This window comes from Rattus norvegicus, chromosome X, assembly GCF_021556685.1.
Source record: "Rattus norvegicus strain SHRSP/BbbUtx chromosome X, alternate assembly SHRSP_T2T, whole genome shotgun sequence".
Lineage (NCBI taxonomy): Eukaryota > Metazoa > Chordata > Mammalia > Rodentia > Muridae > Rattus > Rattus norvegicus.
The window spans coordinates 78,948,702-78,967,453 of record NC_141554.1 but is presented as its reverse complement, the minus strand read 5'-3'; the positions used below and the strand labels follow the sequence as shown (position 1 = coordinate 78,967,453).

Genomic DNA, 18,752 nt, shown 5'->3' with positions numbered 1-18,752 from the left:
AAAATGTTTGTTTTTTAATATAAGAGATTACAAATATCTAAGCTGAAAATAAAACTGATGTCACATAAAATATTAGCAACATATATAGTAAAATCTTTCTGAAAAAGTGTTGTGTCCTTATACTTTAATATTTGTGTTCATGGTGCTTTGAACCTTAAAGTAACAAAATTACATAACAGAATTAAATGAGAAATATACCTGATGTTTTGTCTATTATTTAGGGATGGCGACAGTCACTCATGACTATTTGCCCCCTTTTCATTTTTGAATGTATACATTTGCACTGATTCACTTTGAAGGGTAGTCACACTGTGTGATTTGGATCAAGGTTTTGATTGCTTATCAAGATCATCTGTAAAAAATTGTCTAAAGAGATTTAAATGTGTTTAGATGTGGGAATTGTCTGTTGTCTGACTCTGTTTCTTGACTTTCTGTCTCTGTCTCTTTCTGTCTCTCTCTGTCTCTGTCTCTCTTTTGTGACAGGGCATCACTATGTAGCTCATGTTAGACTCAAATTCCTGGGCTCAAGTGATCCTCCTGTCTCAGCTGCCCAAATTGCTGAGATTCCAGGTCTGTGCCTGTTTTTGTTTTGTTTTATTTTTGAAGAGTCTTGCAATGATGTGGTATTCTCAGAATGAGAAGGACTGCCTTGGTATAACTAAGGATTGAGAGTAAAACAGGAGGGGCCAGAGCAATAATAGTTCAGTGGTTAAGAGCTCGTCGAGAGTATCCATGTGATTCACAAGGCCTTGATTTGATAACTCTTTTGACCTCTGAGACTACCAGAAGTAGTACAGGCAATATGTCTATACACAAAAATTATACTAGAAAGTCTATGGTTAAATATGAGGCAGGTGAGGTTTTTTGTTTATTTTCTTGAATAAGTTGTCTTCAACTCGCTTTCTTGCAGTAAAAATAAAATAGAGATGACCTCTCCCACCCTCTCAGACATTCTGCTTGCTGCTAAGAAGATGTCGTGTTTGCATTTGTCACAATGTCATGTTTGTAAATAGTAGACATTATTGATAAGGTAAAAGTAAACGTAGACGGAAGGTAATTGGTGCTTAATAATGTTGAAGTAAATTTTGGGAATTGGTAACACCGTAAATTACCCAGTTTTTGTATACCATATTGATAGGATCTATGCAAACAATTGTATTTAAGAAGCCAAACCTTCCTGGTATGTCTAACGGAACTGTAAAATTGAAAAAGAATTGGTTTCCCCTTTGCCATTCCCTAAGAAGTGATACTGAATTTGTTTGCAAGGCAATAACAAATGACAGAGCTCTTGAATCTGGGTGTGGTGGCGTATGCCTATAACCCCAATATTGGGGAGATTGAGGCAGGAGGGCTGCTGTGAGTGAGGCCAGCATGGGCTACATTTCAAGTGTCAGACCATCCAGGGCTACTTAGCAAGAACCTGTCTATAAAAACAAAGAGGTTTTGATTTTCCTTTTAAGGAATTTCTTATGATATCTCTTTAGATTATATCAACTTGTAATAATTAAGTTTTGCATCTGAATGATGCATTTATATCTGAGAATCAGTCAAGTTTGTTATGGTCTTTTCAAAGGTCAGTAAAATTACTCTTTTAACCCATGTCTAAAACATTTTCCCAAGGATTATGAACTCTATTACTTCTAATACTATATGAGTGTAAATATGTGAGTCATGATCACTCTTTGCTCCTAGAAGATGGACTTCATGGGATCGTGAGTTGCACAGCTTGTGGACAACAGGTCAATCATTTTCAAAAAGATTCCATTTATAGACACCCTTCACTGAAAGTACTTATTTGTAAGGTATGTATAGATTTGTTCATAAGGGGTTTTGTCCTTTGCAGGGCTCACAGTATATGGGGAATGCAGATGTGTACACTTCCTGAAAATGGCTATTATATAAAAGAAATTGTACTCATGGGCTTACAGGAAGTTTGCATCATTAAAATTTTGGAGATAATGATACCTAAGATCTGAATAAGAATTAGTTTGGTTAAGTGGGATTATTTTAGTTTCTTCTAGATGGTTAGCATGGTATTCAGAGGTTGGGAGCTGAAGGGGAGATTTACTGTATTTAAAACCTGCAGTTCCTTGTGTGTGCATATGTGTCTTGCATATCGTACTTCTCTAAATGTCCATGTCAGACATGCCTTATGATTAGGAAATAAAAGATTTTAACGTGTTTCATATATGTTAATTATAGCTTTAATAGTATTTGTGTACTTTTTTATCTGGATTTAGTTTCAGGAATCTATGATACCAAGGTTACAAGATCTCTTCTCATGTTATTGGCTTCCCATGTGTATTAAAAGCAGTTGTATGTTAGCTTCGTTCTCAATAAAAATGCACAATTCAGCCAGGACTGGTGATACACACCTTAATCCTAACGCTTAGGAGGCAGAGGCAGGTGGATCTCTGTGGATTCCATCCCAGACTGCATTACATAGTGAGTTCCTGGTCAGCCAGAGGTCCTCAGTTAGACCCTGTTTAAAAAAAAGCCACCTTTGAAATGAAGAAGGCTATAAGAAAACATGCCAGATGTTTTCTGTTATGAATATTTGATAGATTCTGACTTCTGACCTCCTCAGCTCTACCAAGCTTAATTTGGTTCCTTACACCCTTTCTTCTTTTCCTCCTGCCTTGAATTCATTTGATCTAGAGTCCTATCCAAAGTACCCTTTGTGTAGTGTTCAGTTTCAAGTTCTGACAGTCAAATCTTTTATCATTGGGTTTGCTACTTGCTCTCTTTGTCTATATGCTTGAGTGTTTTTTCCTAGGGACCCCATGTATAGAATACTGACATGTTACTAATAACATGTCATTTGTCTTTCCTGGCCTCACTGGAAAGGAATTGAGTTAATGAGACTTGGATTTGAATACTTTCTTCTACTCTTACCCAGTTACATTAGATATTGGACATTACTTACCTGTTAATGAACCTCAGAGATTTTAAAATACTGTATGTTGTTAATTGTTTAGCTGTACACATATGTTTATATATACTGTTAAACATTTTAAATAGCAGAAACATACATTTGTATTTAGAGCTTTGGTAGCTAGTTGTATGAGATTAGAAATGTGTTACTAATAGATTGTCTTTTGTATACTTTTATATAAGAAGTAATGATTCTTGATGAGAATTCCATTTCAAGGTGTCACGTAGCCAATTTCTTGAAATAGTCCTTTGCTTAGAAAATAATTAGTACTGGGTAGCACAGTTTTCTTGCTTTTATCATTTAAAACATGCACAACTCTTTCATATTTTAATGGCTTCAAAGATTTGAGACTTCTATAATTTCCCCTTCTCTTTTCTTTGAATAGAACTGCTTTAAGTATTACATGAGTGACGACATTAGCCGTGACTCAGATGGAATGGATGAACAATGTAGGTAGGTAATAAATTTTCATTTAATATTAATCGTTGTCTACTTTGGGGAGTAATTATCAACTTCATTAGATGTATGTTTTTCTCCCCTAAGACACGTGTGTGTGTGTATGTGTGTGTGTGTGTGTGTGTATGTGTGTGTAATAGTCTTGGCAGTCCTGGAACTTGCTTTGTAGAGTAGGCTGGCTTTGAACTTAAAATGATAACCTGCCTCCACTTCCCGAATTTTTTCACTAAAGATGCGCACCATCACTCTTTTTTTATTTTTTAAGATTTATTTATTTTATATATATGAGTACACTGTAGCTGTCTTCAGACACCAGAAGAGGACATCAGATCCCATTACAGATGGTTGTGAGCCACCATGTGGTTGCTGGGAATTGAACTCAGGACCTCTGGAAGAGCAGTCAGTGCTCTTAACCACTGAGCCATCCCTCCAGCCTGCACCATCACTTTTATTAGATTAACCTTTTAGATTTTTTTAAAAATAATATTTTTAAATCATTTGTCTTTATTTGTCTGTGCATGATTGTGTGCAATTGTGTGTAGTTCCCCTTGGAAATCAGAGGCTGAGTTCCAGGTAATAGTGAGCTGTCTGATATGGGTGCTGGGAACCGAATGTCCTTTTGCTGCAAGAGCACCATGTTCTCTTAACTCCTGAGCCATCTAGCCAACCCTAGTAGATCCATGTTCTGTAAAGTTTTCTTGGCTATGTTTAGTTGTTGGTTGAATCCCCCCCCAACCTTGTTTAGTTTTAAATTTCAGATAAAAGTAAGCAGATCATCTAAATTACTATTTTAAAAATGCTGGTAGGAAATTTAAATTTTTTTATCAACAAAGATGTTGAAATTACTTTCACTAGAAATAACATTTTAATCCTTACGTCATTTCAGATGGTGTGCAGAAGGTGGGAACTTGATTTGTTGCGACTTTTGCCATAATGCCTTCTGTAAGAAATGCATACTGCGCAACCTCGGTCGAAAGGAGTTATCTACAATAATGGATGAAAACAATCAGTGGTATTGCTATATTTGTCAGCCAGAGCCTCTATTGGACTTGGTTACCGCATGTAACAGTGTATTTGAGAATTTGGAACAGTTGTTGCAGCAAAACAAGAAGAAGATAAAAGTCGACAGTGAAAAGACTAGTAAAGTATGTGACCAAACATCCAAGTTTTCTCCAAAGAAGAATAGTTCCAGTTGTAATGGAGAAGAAAAGAAATTAGAGGAGTCAGGTTCCAGTTCTGTAACCTCCACTTCCTCAGCACTTATTGTGCCCAAAGAGCTGATTAAGAAGACAAAGAAACTGATTGAGACTACATCCAACATGAACTCCAGTTACATTAAGTTTCTAAAGCAGGCAGCCGATAATTCAGAAATGAGTCCTGCTATGAAGTTACGTCAACTGAAGGCTTTTAAATCTGTGTTGGCTGATATCAAGAAGGCTCATCTTGCATTAGAGGAAGATTTGAATTCAGAGATCCGAGCTTTGGATGCTGTACACAAGGAAAAAAATACCAAAGAGCTTAAAATCACAGATGCTAAGTCTGAGACAAAAATGCAAAAGGGGGAAAAATCCTATAATACAGAAAAGAAAGATTTTTTTAAGTTAGATGCTAGGTCGTCAGTAAAGGCTGTAGATAGTGAGCGCATCCCAGGAGAAGAACACGAAGCACATAAAAGTACTAGTGGTGAACATAAGGGTAGGAAAGATGGCCCTCAGTACGAACCCAGTAACAGTGCTGAGGACTTAGATATGGATATTGTGTCTGTTCCTTCCTCGGTTCCAGAAGACATCTTTGAGAGCCTTGAGAATGCCATGGAAGTTCAGAGTTCAGCTGATTATCAAGGGGATGGCAACAGTGCGAATGAGGCAGAACTGGAGAGCTCATCTCTAAAGTTAAACACTTCAAAAGGCAGCAAAGGGAATGTTAAATCAAAAGTCACAGCAAAAGTAAGAAAAGAATTATATGTTAAACTCACCCCAGTTTCCCTGTCTAATTCTCCACTTAAAGGTGTTGACTGTCAGGAAGCTCCACAAGAGAAGAATGCTCGTAAAAGCTCTGGGGTGGCCCGCAGCTCAGAGAAATGTAGACCCAGAGAGGAGAGTAGTGATAATGAGCATTCAGTTGAACACGATGTCACAATACTTTTAGAAGACTCAGATCTTCGAAGATCCCCACGTGTAAAAACTACACCATTGAGGCGACAGACAGAAAGCAACCCTGCTGTGTCCAATTCGGATGAAGAAGGTAACGAAACCATAAAGGAGAAACAAAAGCTGTCAGTTCCAGTAAGGAAAAAGGATAAGCGAAACTCATCTGACTGTGCTATTGATAACCCTAAACCTCATAAGGTACCCAAAGCTAAGCAACCAGGGATTGGGGATCAGAATTCAGATTCTGATGAAATGCTAGCAATCCTCAAAGAGGCAAGCCAGATGTGTCACAGTTCTTCCTCGGACACTGACATTAATGAACTACCGATAAATCATAAAAGTCAAAGGGGGAAAGATGACAACGGAAAAAGGAAACGGAAAAATTCTACTTCTGGGTCAGATTTTGACACTAAAAAAGGAAAATCGGCTGAAAGCTCTGTCATTTCTAAAAAGAAACGCCAAAACTACTCAGAGTCCTCTAACTATGACTCAGAGTTAGAAAGAGAGATAAAAACTATGAGCAGAATTGGGGCTGCCAGAAAAAGTGTTTCTGATAAAGAAGAACATGACTTCTCTGAAGATGAAAAACAAAGCAAAAAAGTAGTAGATAGCAGAGGGCATGAGAGGAGGAGGTCCGCACAAGAGGGCTCGTCTGGTGATGACACTGGTGATGCTGAAGGTGGGCCGGGAGGGAGCAGCTCCCCACGACAAGGTTCAGTTGAGAAAGGCAGGAGTGTAGTGGAATTCGGAGACATGGTTTGTAAGAGGCAGCAGTCTGCTGTTTCCTCTGCCGGTTCTGAAAAGCCTTCAGGGAAAGAGGAGAATGTCCACTCTCCTGAAGACAAAAGAGTTACTAAAAGTAAAGAAAAGAGTAAACATCTGAGAACCAGAACTGGTAGAAAAGTCAAGAGTGATGTCACTGATAGGTTCCGGAAGAAGGAGCAGAGCTCTGAGTCTTCAGAGGGTGAAAAGAAGCAGGGCAGACAGAGAACTGGGACAAGGGGAAAGAAAAGTACAGACTTAAAGGAAGAAAAGGTGAAGAGAGAGCGGGAGTATGAGTCTTCCTCTGACGGGACCGAGAAATTGCCTGAGGGAGAAGAAATTGGTCTGTTCTCTAAAGGCGTAAAGCAGAATAAAAATGACACAACTGATGGAGCAAAGAAAGGCAAAAAGTGGAAAGACAAATCATGTGAAAAGAAGGAAGAACTATCTGATAGTGTTGATCGATTGCCAGTAAAAGGAGAGAGTTGTGACTCTTCTGAAGATAAGAAGACCAGGAATAGAGTGTCTCTGAGAGAGAAGAAACAATTCAGCTTGCCTGCAAAGAGTTCAGGGAAGAGGCCAGAGTGTTCATCATCAGATACTGAGAGATCCGTGAAAGGAGAGTGTTGCGACTCCACCGATAAGAGAGTGAAAAGAATTGACTTGAGAGAAAGAAGAAGCTCAAATTCAAAGAGAAGTACCAAGGAAGTAAAGAGTGGTTCATCATCTTCTGATGCTGAGGGAAGTTCAGAAGATGCCAAAAAGCAGAAGAAACAAAGAATGTCAGCCAAAAAGAAGACAGGCAATACCAAGGAGAGAAAAAGAAAATCCTTAAGAGCAACTACTACCAAAAGGAAGCAAGCAGACATTACTTCTTCATCTTCTGATATAGGGGATGATGATCAGAATTCTGCAGGCGAGGAAAGCAGCGATGAACAGAAAATTAAACCCGTGACTGAAAATCTAGTGCTGCCTTCACATACTGGATTTTGTCAGTCTTCAGGTATGCAAGAATAAATTTTAACTTTAGAATTTATAATCTGTCCTCTTTTAGGGTTTCATATTGTTGCTTTTCCCCTGAAGTGAAATGCGGTTACTGTTGAAGAAAAGCTCATTTAAAATGTATGTAGACATTTACTGTAGATGTTTATTTGGACGCTATCATTGGAGGGCATTTCAAGCATCGGCAGACACACCAAACTGTTGACTAAGCAACAGAAACACTTTTTCAGTGTTTAATGTGTTTCTCTGGAATAATACGCAGTAGTTTATGAAGGTAAGTCAAGTTTATGCTATTACCCAACCTGGGATATCCCAAGAAGCCAGGTTTTGCTATCTATTTCTTCCCAGAGGCCGTCTTAAACAGCCAAATTCATAGTAAAAAATCAAAATGTATTCACTGCGGCCACATTGGGAAGAGGGACAGAGATCGAGTGACTCCTTATCCACTCAGCCTTGTTTTGTCTTCTGAAGTGAGATTAAGGTTTATAGAGGGCCGAGGGTATTTGCCTGTCTTGCTGTGGTTCCCACTCACTGATGACCCATCAATTAGGCTTTAGTCATTCTTATCCTACAAGCATTTTCTTTGTTTGTTTTTAAAGTATGGAATGCTTCATGAGTTTGTATGTGTGTTATCATGCAGTGGTGGTATGACAAGTTCTTAGAGCTGCGGAACCTCTTTTCCCAGAGCCAAGTGCTCCTTTTGGCAAGCTCCAGGCTCCCAGCTTTTTCCTTGTCCTAGCATTAGATTCCTAGTGAAATTGGAGGTTCTTAGTGAAATTGCCATTTCTTGGATGTAGTTTTCAGTGGTTTGCTTGAAGGGGACACTTAACGTCTCCATTTTCATTTTGCCAGGCTGGTTACAGTGTCAGTGATTTAATAGGTATTTTATTCATGCGGTGGTGGTGAGTGCTTGATACTGGTATAACATGGCATAAAAAAGTTTTGGCTGATTTGCTCTGAGATTTTTGTTAAGTGAAAAGAGGTAATTTTGTGTCCCATCAAATTCGCTGAAACTTTTTAAAAAAGATTTTAAGATAGCTCTCACACACAGTCTTAAACTCAGTCTATCCAACCAAGTTAACTGAGGCTGGTCATAGTCACTTCTCTGAAGTAATTTGTTTTGATATTTGATGGTAGTAATTCCCAGGGCCTTTTATATACTAGACAAATGTTTTAACACTGCAATTTACTTTATCAGAATCCTTCCCTCAGCAACTTTTATCTAATGATATGAACAGATATTTCTCATTTAAAAACACTACCAAAATAAAGGAAGAAAGAAAGCCCCAAAATGTCCCACCCTGATGAATTAGAACTGGATCAACTTGCCCTTAATACCAAGAAAAATACTTTTTAGTATTTAATTTTTATTACAGCTTCAAGAAAATCACTTGAATAGTAAATGTGCCCTCTTTGTCTTATTTACTTTTTAATTAGTTAAAACACTGTCAATTAACTAAGAATATTTAGAATTATTAAATATATAACTAGGTTTCATAGAAGTAGGTTTCATAGAAAACTGTTTCCAGATTAGGCAAAAAGTAGAAGAAACTTTCTTTTATACCTTAATTAGTTTCTCATTAATCCCAGTTTTTTTTTAAGATTTATTTATTTAACGTATATGCACTGTCACTATCTTCAGACACACCAGAAGAGGGCATCAGATCTCATTACAGGTGGCTATGAGCCACCATGTGGTTGCTGGGAATTGAACTCATGACCTCTGGAAGAGCAATCAGTGCTCTTAACCGCTGAGCCATCTCTCCAGCCCTATCCCAGTTTTTAAAATGGAACTAACTTGTTTTTTGTTTTTTTGTTTTTTTGTTTTTTTTTGTTTTTTTTGTTTTTTTGAAAAAAAAAATACAAGAACAAACCTTAACTTGAGGGCATTTAATAAAGCTCTGGAGAGGTTTCATGTGATACCACAAAAATGAAACAGTATTTCCACTATGAAATATTTGAGTGCTCACACTTAGAGAAATTAACACTTCAGATCAGGTTTTCCTATCAAATGAGAGGTTTTGTTTTTGTTTTTTTTTTTTTTTCAACATCAAAGTATTATAGATTAAGAATGGTTGCTTTGTATTAAAAATAGATCTAAGAACTGGAAAGATGGAGTAGATTCCAACTCCAGGGATCCAATTGGGTGGATCCCAAACACCCAAACATCTGTTACTCCATCTCCCGGACATTTGCACACATGTGCACATTCTTGTACTACAGGCATATGCACATAGTTAAAAACCACCAAGGTATCATAGTTACTTTGATAGAAAATGTTTTTGTTATCAAGTTAGTTGGGAAAAACCCTATTAAAGATTAGAATGTAAGAATAAAAAGTTATTAGTACTTATTATTGTATACAGTGTTACTATTAGGAAATCCTAGGTAAGTGATCTGATCTTAAACACTCTTAAGATTATCTTCTATGATTAAATGGCTTCCCTGGTGAATTCTGCATATTTAATTAAAACATTACACTGATTTTCATTTCCTGAAAAAGCCTTCTCTCTTGGGCCCTCTCTCTCCCTCACTCCCTCTGAGTGTTTGTGTTTGCATGTTCGTGTGTATGTGCTCATGTGCAGGTCTGGGTCTGGAATGGTAGAGTCCAGTCCTTCATGTCTGATAGGCAAGTCTTACACCCCTGAGCTACATTCTTACTGATTTGACATATGTTAACCATTCTGTTTTTCTCTTCTTCATTATAGTTCATGAGTGTTTTGCCTGCATGTATGTCTGTGTACCACACGTGTGCCTGGTGTTCTTAGGGGCTTGAAGAAGGCTTCAGATTCCCTGGACCTGGGGTTACAGAAGTTTGAAAGCCACTATGTGGGAACTGTGAATCAGTCTCGGGTCCTCTGCAAGCATAGTGAGATTATCAAAGGCCCTTAACTGCTGAGCCATCTCTCCATCCCCATCATTCATTTTTATGTATTTTTTATTATTTTCTGTTTGATATTTATATAAGACAAGGTCTTCCTATATAGCTCTGGCTGGCCTGAAATATGTAGACTAGAACAACCTCAGACTTGTAGTAATCTACCTTTTGAGTACTGAGGTTATGAGTTTGTAGCACCTGGTCCATCAGAAAGTTTCTGTATTTCTTATATTTGAATTTATAATACTTTGTGTACTAAGTGATACTATTCATTAGACCTTAGAAGATGGCAGCTTATGACAAATACCCAATGAATGTATTTTTCAGTAATCCCATAATTCAGTACTAGCCTTGCTCACTGTATTCCCTTTTGGCCAGGAGAACTTTGGCATGAAGGATGTGGGCTTTTTTTCTAGGGTTATATATGGAAAAAGCTTGAGAAATCTGTCACTTAATCAGATGCTTATCTTTCAACATTTCTTATGAGCCAAACCTTGTTGCTTGTGAATTTCTTAGGACCAAGTAAAATACTTGGGATAAAAACTGGAAGATAAGTTTGCTAGGGACTTTACCCTACCAAAACCTAGGGTTTGTTAATAAAAATATCCAATACAGCAAAATATAAAAGGTCTTGGAGGTGAATAATATACACAGAATACAGTTTTTGAACATAAACCTAGGTATGAGCCAATGATAAATACATTGCTTAAGAATTTACTTGTATGATCAACATAATATATAATGTTAAATGTATTCATTTTTTATGTCCAGTTTAATTTTATGTGACAAATTTGGAACATTGTAAAAATGTCCCTCCCATAATGAGCTTAGAAGATTCTATTTTATACAGTAGTATTTGGGTATCTCATAGCCACAACAGTTCCCTAGAAATTGGGACTTGAGAATGGCCTGAACACAGAAGATGATGGGCATGATTCGGGGAGGCTATGCTCTAATCCATGGCAGATTTGCCCAGTATTTAACAGCCCTTGCTGCTTTTAGAAAGGTCCTGAGTTTTGTACCCAGCACAGTCATCTTTGACTTCGAATTCTAAGGAAAATAATATAATCTTTAAAGATTTCCTTTTTCTGGGCATGATGGCTCATTCATGTAATTTTAGCTCTTGGGAAGATGAATCAGGTGGAATGCTTTGAGTCGGAGGCCAGCCTGACTACATACTAAGCGATAGAATGAGACCTTGGCTTTTAGAAACCAAACGAAACAAAAATAAAATTGAGGAAGCTACAGCAGGGCTGTAAATGAGCCATTTAAATATTTTAGGGGTAAAACTTCGAAGAACATGTAGCATTTAGCTTGACTTTGAAGTTTAGGACGGTTAAAGGATATTATATTGGCTGGCCTGGTGGTGATGCTTATAATCCCAGCTCTCTTGAGGATGAGGTAGGATCACTGCAAGTGATCTGAAGTTGTTGTGGACTACATTGGAAATTGTTGATTGAGCAGGGCTAAGTAGTGAGACCCTTTCTCAGACAACGAGAGATGGAGGGTAGTATAGTTTGCAATATGCTCTTTTAGTATTGTTCTCTTCAAATCGGATGTTGACTTTTGGCATTTAGCACATTTCTATCCAGAATCGGTAGGTATTCATTGCTCCTACCACCTTAGTGCTAGCTTTCAGATCTCTTGCCTTGCATACACTAAGCAAGTGCTGTACCATTGAACTACATTTCTCAGCCCAGTGTTTGCGATCTTTATACAGATATTTTCTTTCATTTCCCCCTATCATTTTGTCATGGAAAAAATGGCAAGTAAAAAGGGGTAAGGGTCTTAGATACTCACCCATTCATTGTAACTTGTGTAACTAATACAGTGTCGAATCCAGGAGACTGAAGATTTATTTAGAGTTCAGTAGGTTTTTAAAAATTGTTAATTTATGTCTACATTTGTGTCTCTGTGCACTTGTGTGAGTGCCCACAGAGTTCAGAATTCCCCTGGAGCTGCAGTTAACAGGCAGTAGTGAACTGCCTGACAGGGGTGCTGGGAACTGAACTCAGATCCCGTTGATGGAGAGCAAGTGCTCTTAACCACTGAACCACCTCTTCATCCCCTTTAGTATTTGCTTGTTTGTTTTCTTGAGATAGGTCTCATTGTGTAACCCTACCTGGCTTGGAACTTACTATGTAGACCAATTTGGTCTTGAACTCAGATATTTTCCTGTGTTTACTTCGAGAGTGCTAGCCTTAAAGAAATGTACCAATTTGCTCGGCCTTTTAAAAGTCTAAGCTGGCCTCAATTATCCTTTGTTTATGCTTGTCTGGTATTGAGATTACTGGTGTAAACCACCCGACCTAGCTTGAATTTAGTATTGTACGTACATTCATTCTCTGTCTCCCACCACACTGTATGGATGATATATATAGAGGTGATATATATAATACATGTTATATATATGATTTATATATATGATATATATGATATATATAGAGAGGGAGGAGGGGGAGAGACAGAGAATGTGGGTTTATCTAGTGTGTAGCCCAATAAATATGTCCAAACATTTCCTTATTATGAGCCCCCTCCCTCCTCGCTGTATTGTCCTTTCTTTGTCTTCATTACTAATTAACAACAGCTAGTCATTTGCTTTTAGAATTTGTTAGTTTGAGATTGGTATTTTTGAACATTCTCTTCTCTGTAATTTCAGAAATAATAGTAGACGTCAGCATAAGTATTCATATATATTGGCATACAAAATATTAACTAGAGTTTAATATTTAATTTATTCATTTGAGGTAAGTTTTTTGTACAATGAAATCCACAAGTTTCAGTCCTTCCGCCTTCTCTCTTTTCTGTGTTGGGATAGAAGTTTTCGACCTTGTAAATCATAGGCTTATGCCTATGTTTTAGAGCCTGTTACAGCCTCAGCCATCTCCTTAGATCCTAAGTAAAAACAATAGAACCTTTAAAAATGAAATAAGTCTTAGTGCACTTGAATGTCTTTCTGGGTACTTCACGTCACAGATTTTATATGGATTCAAGTGTGTTTTTCAATTACTTGGTACTACCAAAATGTAGAAGCAGTTTTATTATTCTTCATTGGTACCAGAAAAAGGTAGACACTTGTTAACTTCAGACTTTGAGGAAATCAATACAGTGCTTTAATGAGAAACCACTGGTAATGATGGGAATCAACAATCGCCTCTGAAAATGCTTGCCTTTAAAATTCTTGTGCTTTGAAAGAACCCTTGGGGGCATCAAAGAGTTAACTGCTATTTCCTGTTGGTCCTTCATAAATTTCCCTTGTACTTATTTTAGATTTCAACAGTTTTATATAGAACCTAGTAGTTTGCTCTAGCATTGTTGGATTTCAGTTTTATTTTATGCAGTTTTACTTGTATAGACAATTCAAAGCTAATTTTAAGTACACTTTTCCCCCAAGGAGATGAAGCCTTCTCTAAATCAGTGCCTGCCACAGTGGATGATGATGACGACGACAATGATCCTGAGAATAGGTATGATTCCATCCATAAGGAACTTAAGATTATAACACACCCTAGGCATGGGCGCAAACAGCAACAACGCAACAAGAACCAGGTTATAAAAACCAGGAGTTCCTGCCTTAGAAAGACTCGCGCACAGTCTTCTTGCAAGTTTGAAAGAAAGGCCAGAAAATGGGCTAAAGCTCAGAAACCTTAAGGGAAAGTAAATATCAGTATTAACACACCTAGCATAGGGTGTGTTATAAACAAGAACTGTCAATTTATGTTTCCATGTAAACTGATAATTTTCAAGACTTTCAATTTTGATAGATTAATGCAAGTAAATAATAATAAATGACAACAGACATCTCTCTTGGATTATTCTTTTGTCATTCAACATGGTAGTCCTATTTATGAAGACCTGTGAAGAGTAAATAAAGATTATTGATATACTTAAGATTAGGAAATTGCTTTCCAACTAAGTATCAATTGATAAGTTATCTAGACATATTCATATTCTAATCTTTATTTCTCAAATAAAATAGAAGTAGGAAATATGACATTATTAACTTCACTAAGACTTAAACAACTTGTTTCGATATAAACAGTGAAGCCTATATAGTTATAATCTAAGGCATGGCTGAGGGAAGAAAAGACACCCCGTCACATCTCGTCAACATGGTTCTATACACATTTTAACTGTTTCCCATCCTTTCATAGTCATAATATTCAATGAGAAGATAGCATGATGTGTATAGTGAATGGACAGCTTCTTTTTTTTATTGAATGGACAGTTTCTAACCTTTTAATAATTGTATGATCTTAGCCTGGTGACTTTAACTTATTTTGCTATAATTTTAATCTCTAATATTGAGAAACTGATAGTATTTTCTCTTTAATTCTGGTATCAAAATATGAGATAACCTGGAGATGATCTTGTTAAAGAACACTAAGATGGCCATCTATTCTTAATAGAAAGCTCTAGTTTTACGAAAGTGAAAATATTATGTGCTTGCTGTCATAAATTTGCGAGAGATGAACCAAGTGCTGTAAGCACATCTGTTCTCTGACCTGTTTTATGTCTTGCTGATAGTGACAGGTTTCTGTTTCAGCCATTGGTATTCTGTTAGTAGACTGAGTATGATAATTAGGATCAAAGGTCATATTATTTTGCACTTAATTAGAGCTCATTAATAAACCCAAAGACTCAGCCTCTGCTTTCCTATTTACCTTTTTTCTTACAAATGTCTGTCCAAGTTATTTGATGGGATAATATGAACGAGCCCCACAATGGAGTGTTGAAAGCATACGGTGTGTAGTCAGGGATTTGGTATATCATCAGTGCTAGATTATAAAAGCATTTAGAACATTTGTCTTTGAGAATGCTTTTTCACTTACAAAAGCTGCTGTTTTCTATGAACCACAAGTCTTCCAATGTCACTAGTTGTTAGTCCTACCTACTTTTTTAACTATGAGAGATGAACTTTTATGTCTAACTACCAACCAAACATGTTGTTAAGGTATAATTTTTGTAATAGCTTATCAAAAATTAATTTTTTTACTTTTAAAATGATTGGATTCTATCTCTCTGTAACTGATAGCTATTATATTGGATAATTTCATTAATTCAATTTTGTATTTGTGATTAAAAAAATGCAACCGTGGTAGTTATTTTGGAGAGGAATTGAATTTTATTTTGAGCATGTCTTTATACTCATTTTAATGTGTTTTTCTAAAACTTAAAATTTATGACTTGTTTAATATTTACTATACCAAGGAAGCATCTTAATATGCATGGTATCTACCATTGATATCACTGATGGGAACACAGATACCTCGTTGCACTATTTTAGTACAGAAAAAGTATGTGAGCATATTTACATATGCACTAACCAACTTCTAAAAATTTGTTTGCAGATCATGATTCAATTTTGGCATTTTTTTAATTTCATATTTTTTGAGTGAGCTGTATCTTGGTAAAGAGCATATTGTAAATGTAAATTTGTACACAATTGTATAATTGTATGTAAATTGTGTATAAATTTTATATGCTTTGCTTTTTCGGTAGTATTGTTAACACATGTCCAATTTACAAAGAGGTAAATAGTGTATTGTTTCAAATGCTTAACTTTGGATGCAATAAATTTCTGTAAAACTTTTTCTTGTTCAAGCATTTAATTTTAATTATGATGTATCTTTCATAAAAGCTCATAAAACTTTGTGAGAATAAAGTTATATGGCTTAGTTTATAAGCCAAAGAAGTTTTCTAATTCCCGAAATTAAGGCAGTCAGTACTTTGGATGTCTAAAACACATATGCTTGTGTTTTTGTGAAGGCTTAACAAACAATTGGGTTTTTTTTTTTTTACTTGTCCTCTTTTAAAGCTGTGATATTAAGAAAAGAATAAGGCTTTTTTGAGGTCATTAAGAAAGTCCTATCTTCAACCTGGTATCCGCATCAAGTTCCAGGACAGACAAGGCTACACAGAAAAATCTTCTCTTGAAATTGAAAACCAAAAAAAGTGCCCCATGTTCACTATTTTACTGTAAATAAATAACTTCCTATTAAACATTTAAAAATAAACATATTTCCATTGTGAGTTAGAAGGGTCCCATTTATAAATTTCTATTTAGGTGACCAAGTATAGTTTGTTGAAACAGGTAGCTGTCCTTTTTTTGATTGAGCTTTTCTTTTTTAAAGAAAATGTTAGTGATTTTATATTTTGAAATTTATGCAACTGAGGATTTTCCTCAGATTTTTCATGTTAAGCTTATATAATTTTTAAAAGATAAAATAATAATAATGCCAAATGGTTTGTGTTTCCTTTTTTTTTTTTTCCGGAGCTGGGGACCGAACCCAGGGCCTTGCGCTTGCTAGGCAAGCACTCTACCACTGAGCTAAATCCCCAACCCCGTGGTTCCTTTTTTAAGACAGGGTCTCACTATGTATAGCCCAGGCTAGAACTCAGATATACCCATCTGCCTGCCTCTGCTACCTAAGTGCTGGGATTAAAGAAATGTGCTGCCCACTGCTTGTTTTTTAAGTTGTTATTTATCATACTTGTGTGAATGTGCTGTTATGGTAAGGTTTCCTTTGCTTTTGGGATAGTTTAGGGTTTTGGTTTGTGTGTGTGTGTGTGTGTGTGTGTGTGTGTGTGTGTGTGTGTGTGTGTGTGTGTGTGTGTGTGTGCGCGTGCGCGCATGTGTGTAAGTTTTATTTATTTATTTATTTTGTTTACAGCGTTCTGCCTGTTTGTTTGCCTGCAGGCCAGAGGAGGGCACCAGATCTCATTATATCTGGTTATTAGTCACCATGTGGTTGCTGGGAAATGAACTCAGGACCTCTGGAAGGGCAGACATTGCTCTTAACCTCTGAGCCATCTCTCCAGTCCTCAGATAGTTTAGTTTTAAATTGCTCCTTGCCTTGAAGAGACAGCCATGCAATTGAAAAAAAAATTGGTCTGCAATTCTTAGCCAAAGTTCTCTGGAAATTTTTTCAAATTTCACAATTTGACGTTTTTATAAGACATTGTTTTAACTTGCCTAGATTTTACTGTTTGAATAGCCCAGATCTACATATTCAAAGATTTTTCAGAGCATATCAGATTTTGGGGATTCAGTGTATACATATATTATAATTTCTTTTGTTTTCATCATTATATCTGGGGACTTTTTAACCAAACATTTCTCATTGTATATATTTTAAAACTTATACTGTCAATGGGTCTCAGTAATGGAATATTAGTGTGTGTTCACAAATATATACATTCTTAGTTTATTCTTCAAGAAGATGTACATGGTTTTAGTAATATTGTACTTTTTTCTCAGATTTTCTCTGGATGACACTAAATTAATTTTTCCATAAATGTAATTATGGTGTGGAGATTATTGATAATAGTTTTACTACACTTAGAGAATGAGACCCTTGTTTCATTTGGCCATAGGTTTTTTTTTCTTTAAACTACGAAATACACAAATTATATTTACTTCTGTTTGTATGAAGTGGATATTCTACTAACGAATATGTTGTACTGTTAATACAGCCTAATTCCTTGGGAAGAGACTAATGATTATTGGATATTGATCATAATGAAGATATTTAATGGTTACTTGCGTGATTTTAGTAGAGTTAGTGAAATAAGTGTATCACAAGTCTTTAATATGGCTTTCATTTGAAATACATTTCCAGATGACCCTCTCCTCTGCATGTCCTTTTTTATTCTGTATACAAATTTGCCAAATCTAGACTTTTTTCCCTGTGGCTTTTTGTTTTTCAGTGGTACTTTTTTGGTTAGTAAAAGTTTTTAGAATCTTTATTGCACTTAAAAAACAGACCGCGTTTGAAGTGAAGAACTTTCCTTCTCGTTTTGTTGGAGTAAAGGTTTTAAGTATTTAGGGGTTTTACATTAATCTTTTTCAATTATTTTCTTGACATAGTTCTGGTAAGTATAGTCAATTAAGTCTAAAGGAGTTGTCACAAGCTATAGGTAGAATTCACTGGCCTATAACTAAACTGATTGCAGCTGTCACTAAATTTCTTCTTTGTACTAGACTCTTCATCAAAGAAAGAAATAGTATCGGTACCATTCTTATTCTGTGAGTAGGGCTTACATAGTATATGCAACAGACTTTCTTGTTTGGTGATATTGGGACTTTGAGCAAATGAGAAATAGTGTGCCAAAAACATTAGTGTTAGCAATGGAATTCCTTTTTCTGACTTGATAGCCTTTGTCTTTAAGTTTGATATTTTAAAAGTAGGAATTTTAATTTAAGTCTGTTTTTATTTTTCAGTATAAGAATATTGAATAATGAATTTTTTAGTATGGCTAATTGTCCTTTATTGATGTCAATGTATTTTTTCTTAATAAAATTCCTCTAAAAGCTTAGATTTTAAAAAGGATTTAATATATATATATATATATTAAATCTGCACGCCAGAAGAGGGCATCAGATCCCAGACTAGATGGTTGTGAGCCACCATGTGTGTACTGGGAACTGAACTCAAGACCTCTGGAAGAGCATAGTGTGCTCTTAACCACTGAGCCATCTTTCTAGCCCCCTAATTTTTCTTAAATAAAGGCAAGAAATATTCATTATCTTACTTTTCCTTTTCTCTTAATATTTTAGTTTTTGAAG

The 18,752-nt window shown here is 36.1% G+C and overlaps 1 protein-coding gene across 44 annotated transcripts in view; it reads left to right on the top strand.

Annotated features, from left to right (window-relative positions):
- Positions 1 to 18,752, top strand: part of Atrx (ATRX, chromatin remodeler) — a 146,334-nt gene that overhangs the window by 60,065 nt on the left and 67,517 nt on the right. For 23 of the 44 annotated variants that reach the window (NM_001105757.2, XM_087599092.1, XM_087599073.1 and 20 more), the window contains 4 exons: positions 1,693 to 1,802; positions 3,321 to 3,388; positions 4,278 to 7,306; positions 13,578 to 13,650. In NM_001105757.2, coding sequence (NP_001099227.2) covers positions 1,693 to 1,802; positions 3,321 to 3,388; positions 4,278 to 7,306; positions 13,578 to 13,650 — 3,280 coding nt within the window. The remainder of the gene's footprint in view (positions 1 to 1,692; positions 1,803 to 3,320; positions 3,389 to 4,277; positions 7,307 to 13,577; positions 13,651 to 18,752) is intronic. The other 21 variants (XM_087599093.1, XM_087599075.1, XM_087599063.1 and 18 more) reach the window with 1 other exon arrangement.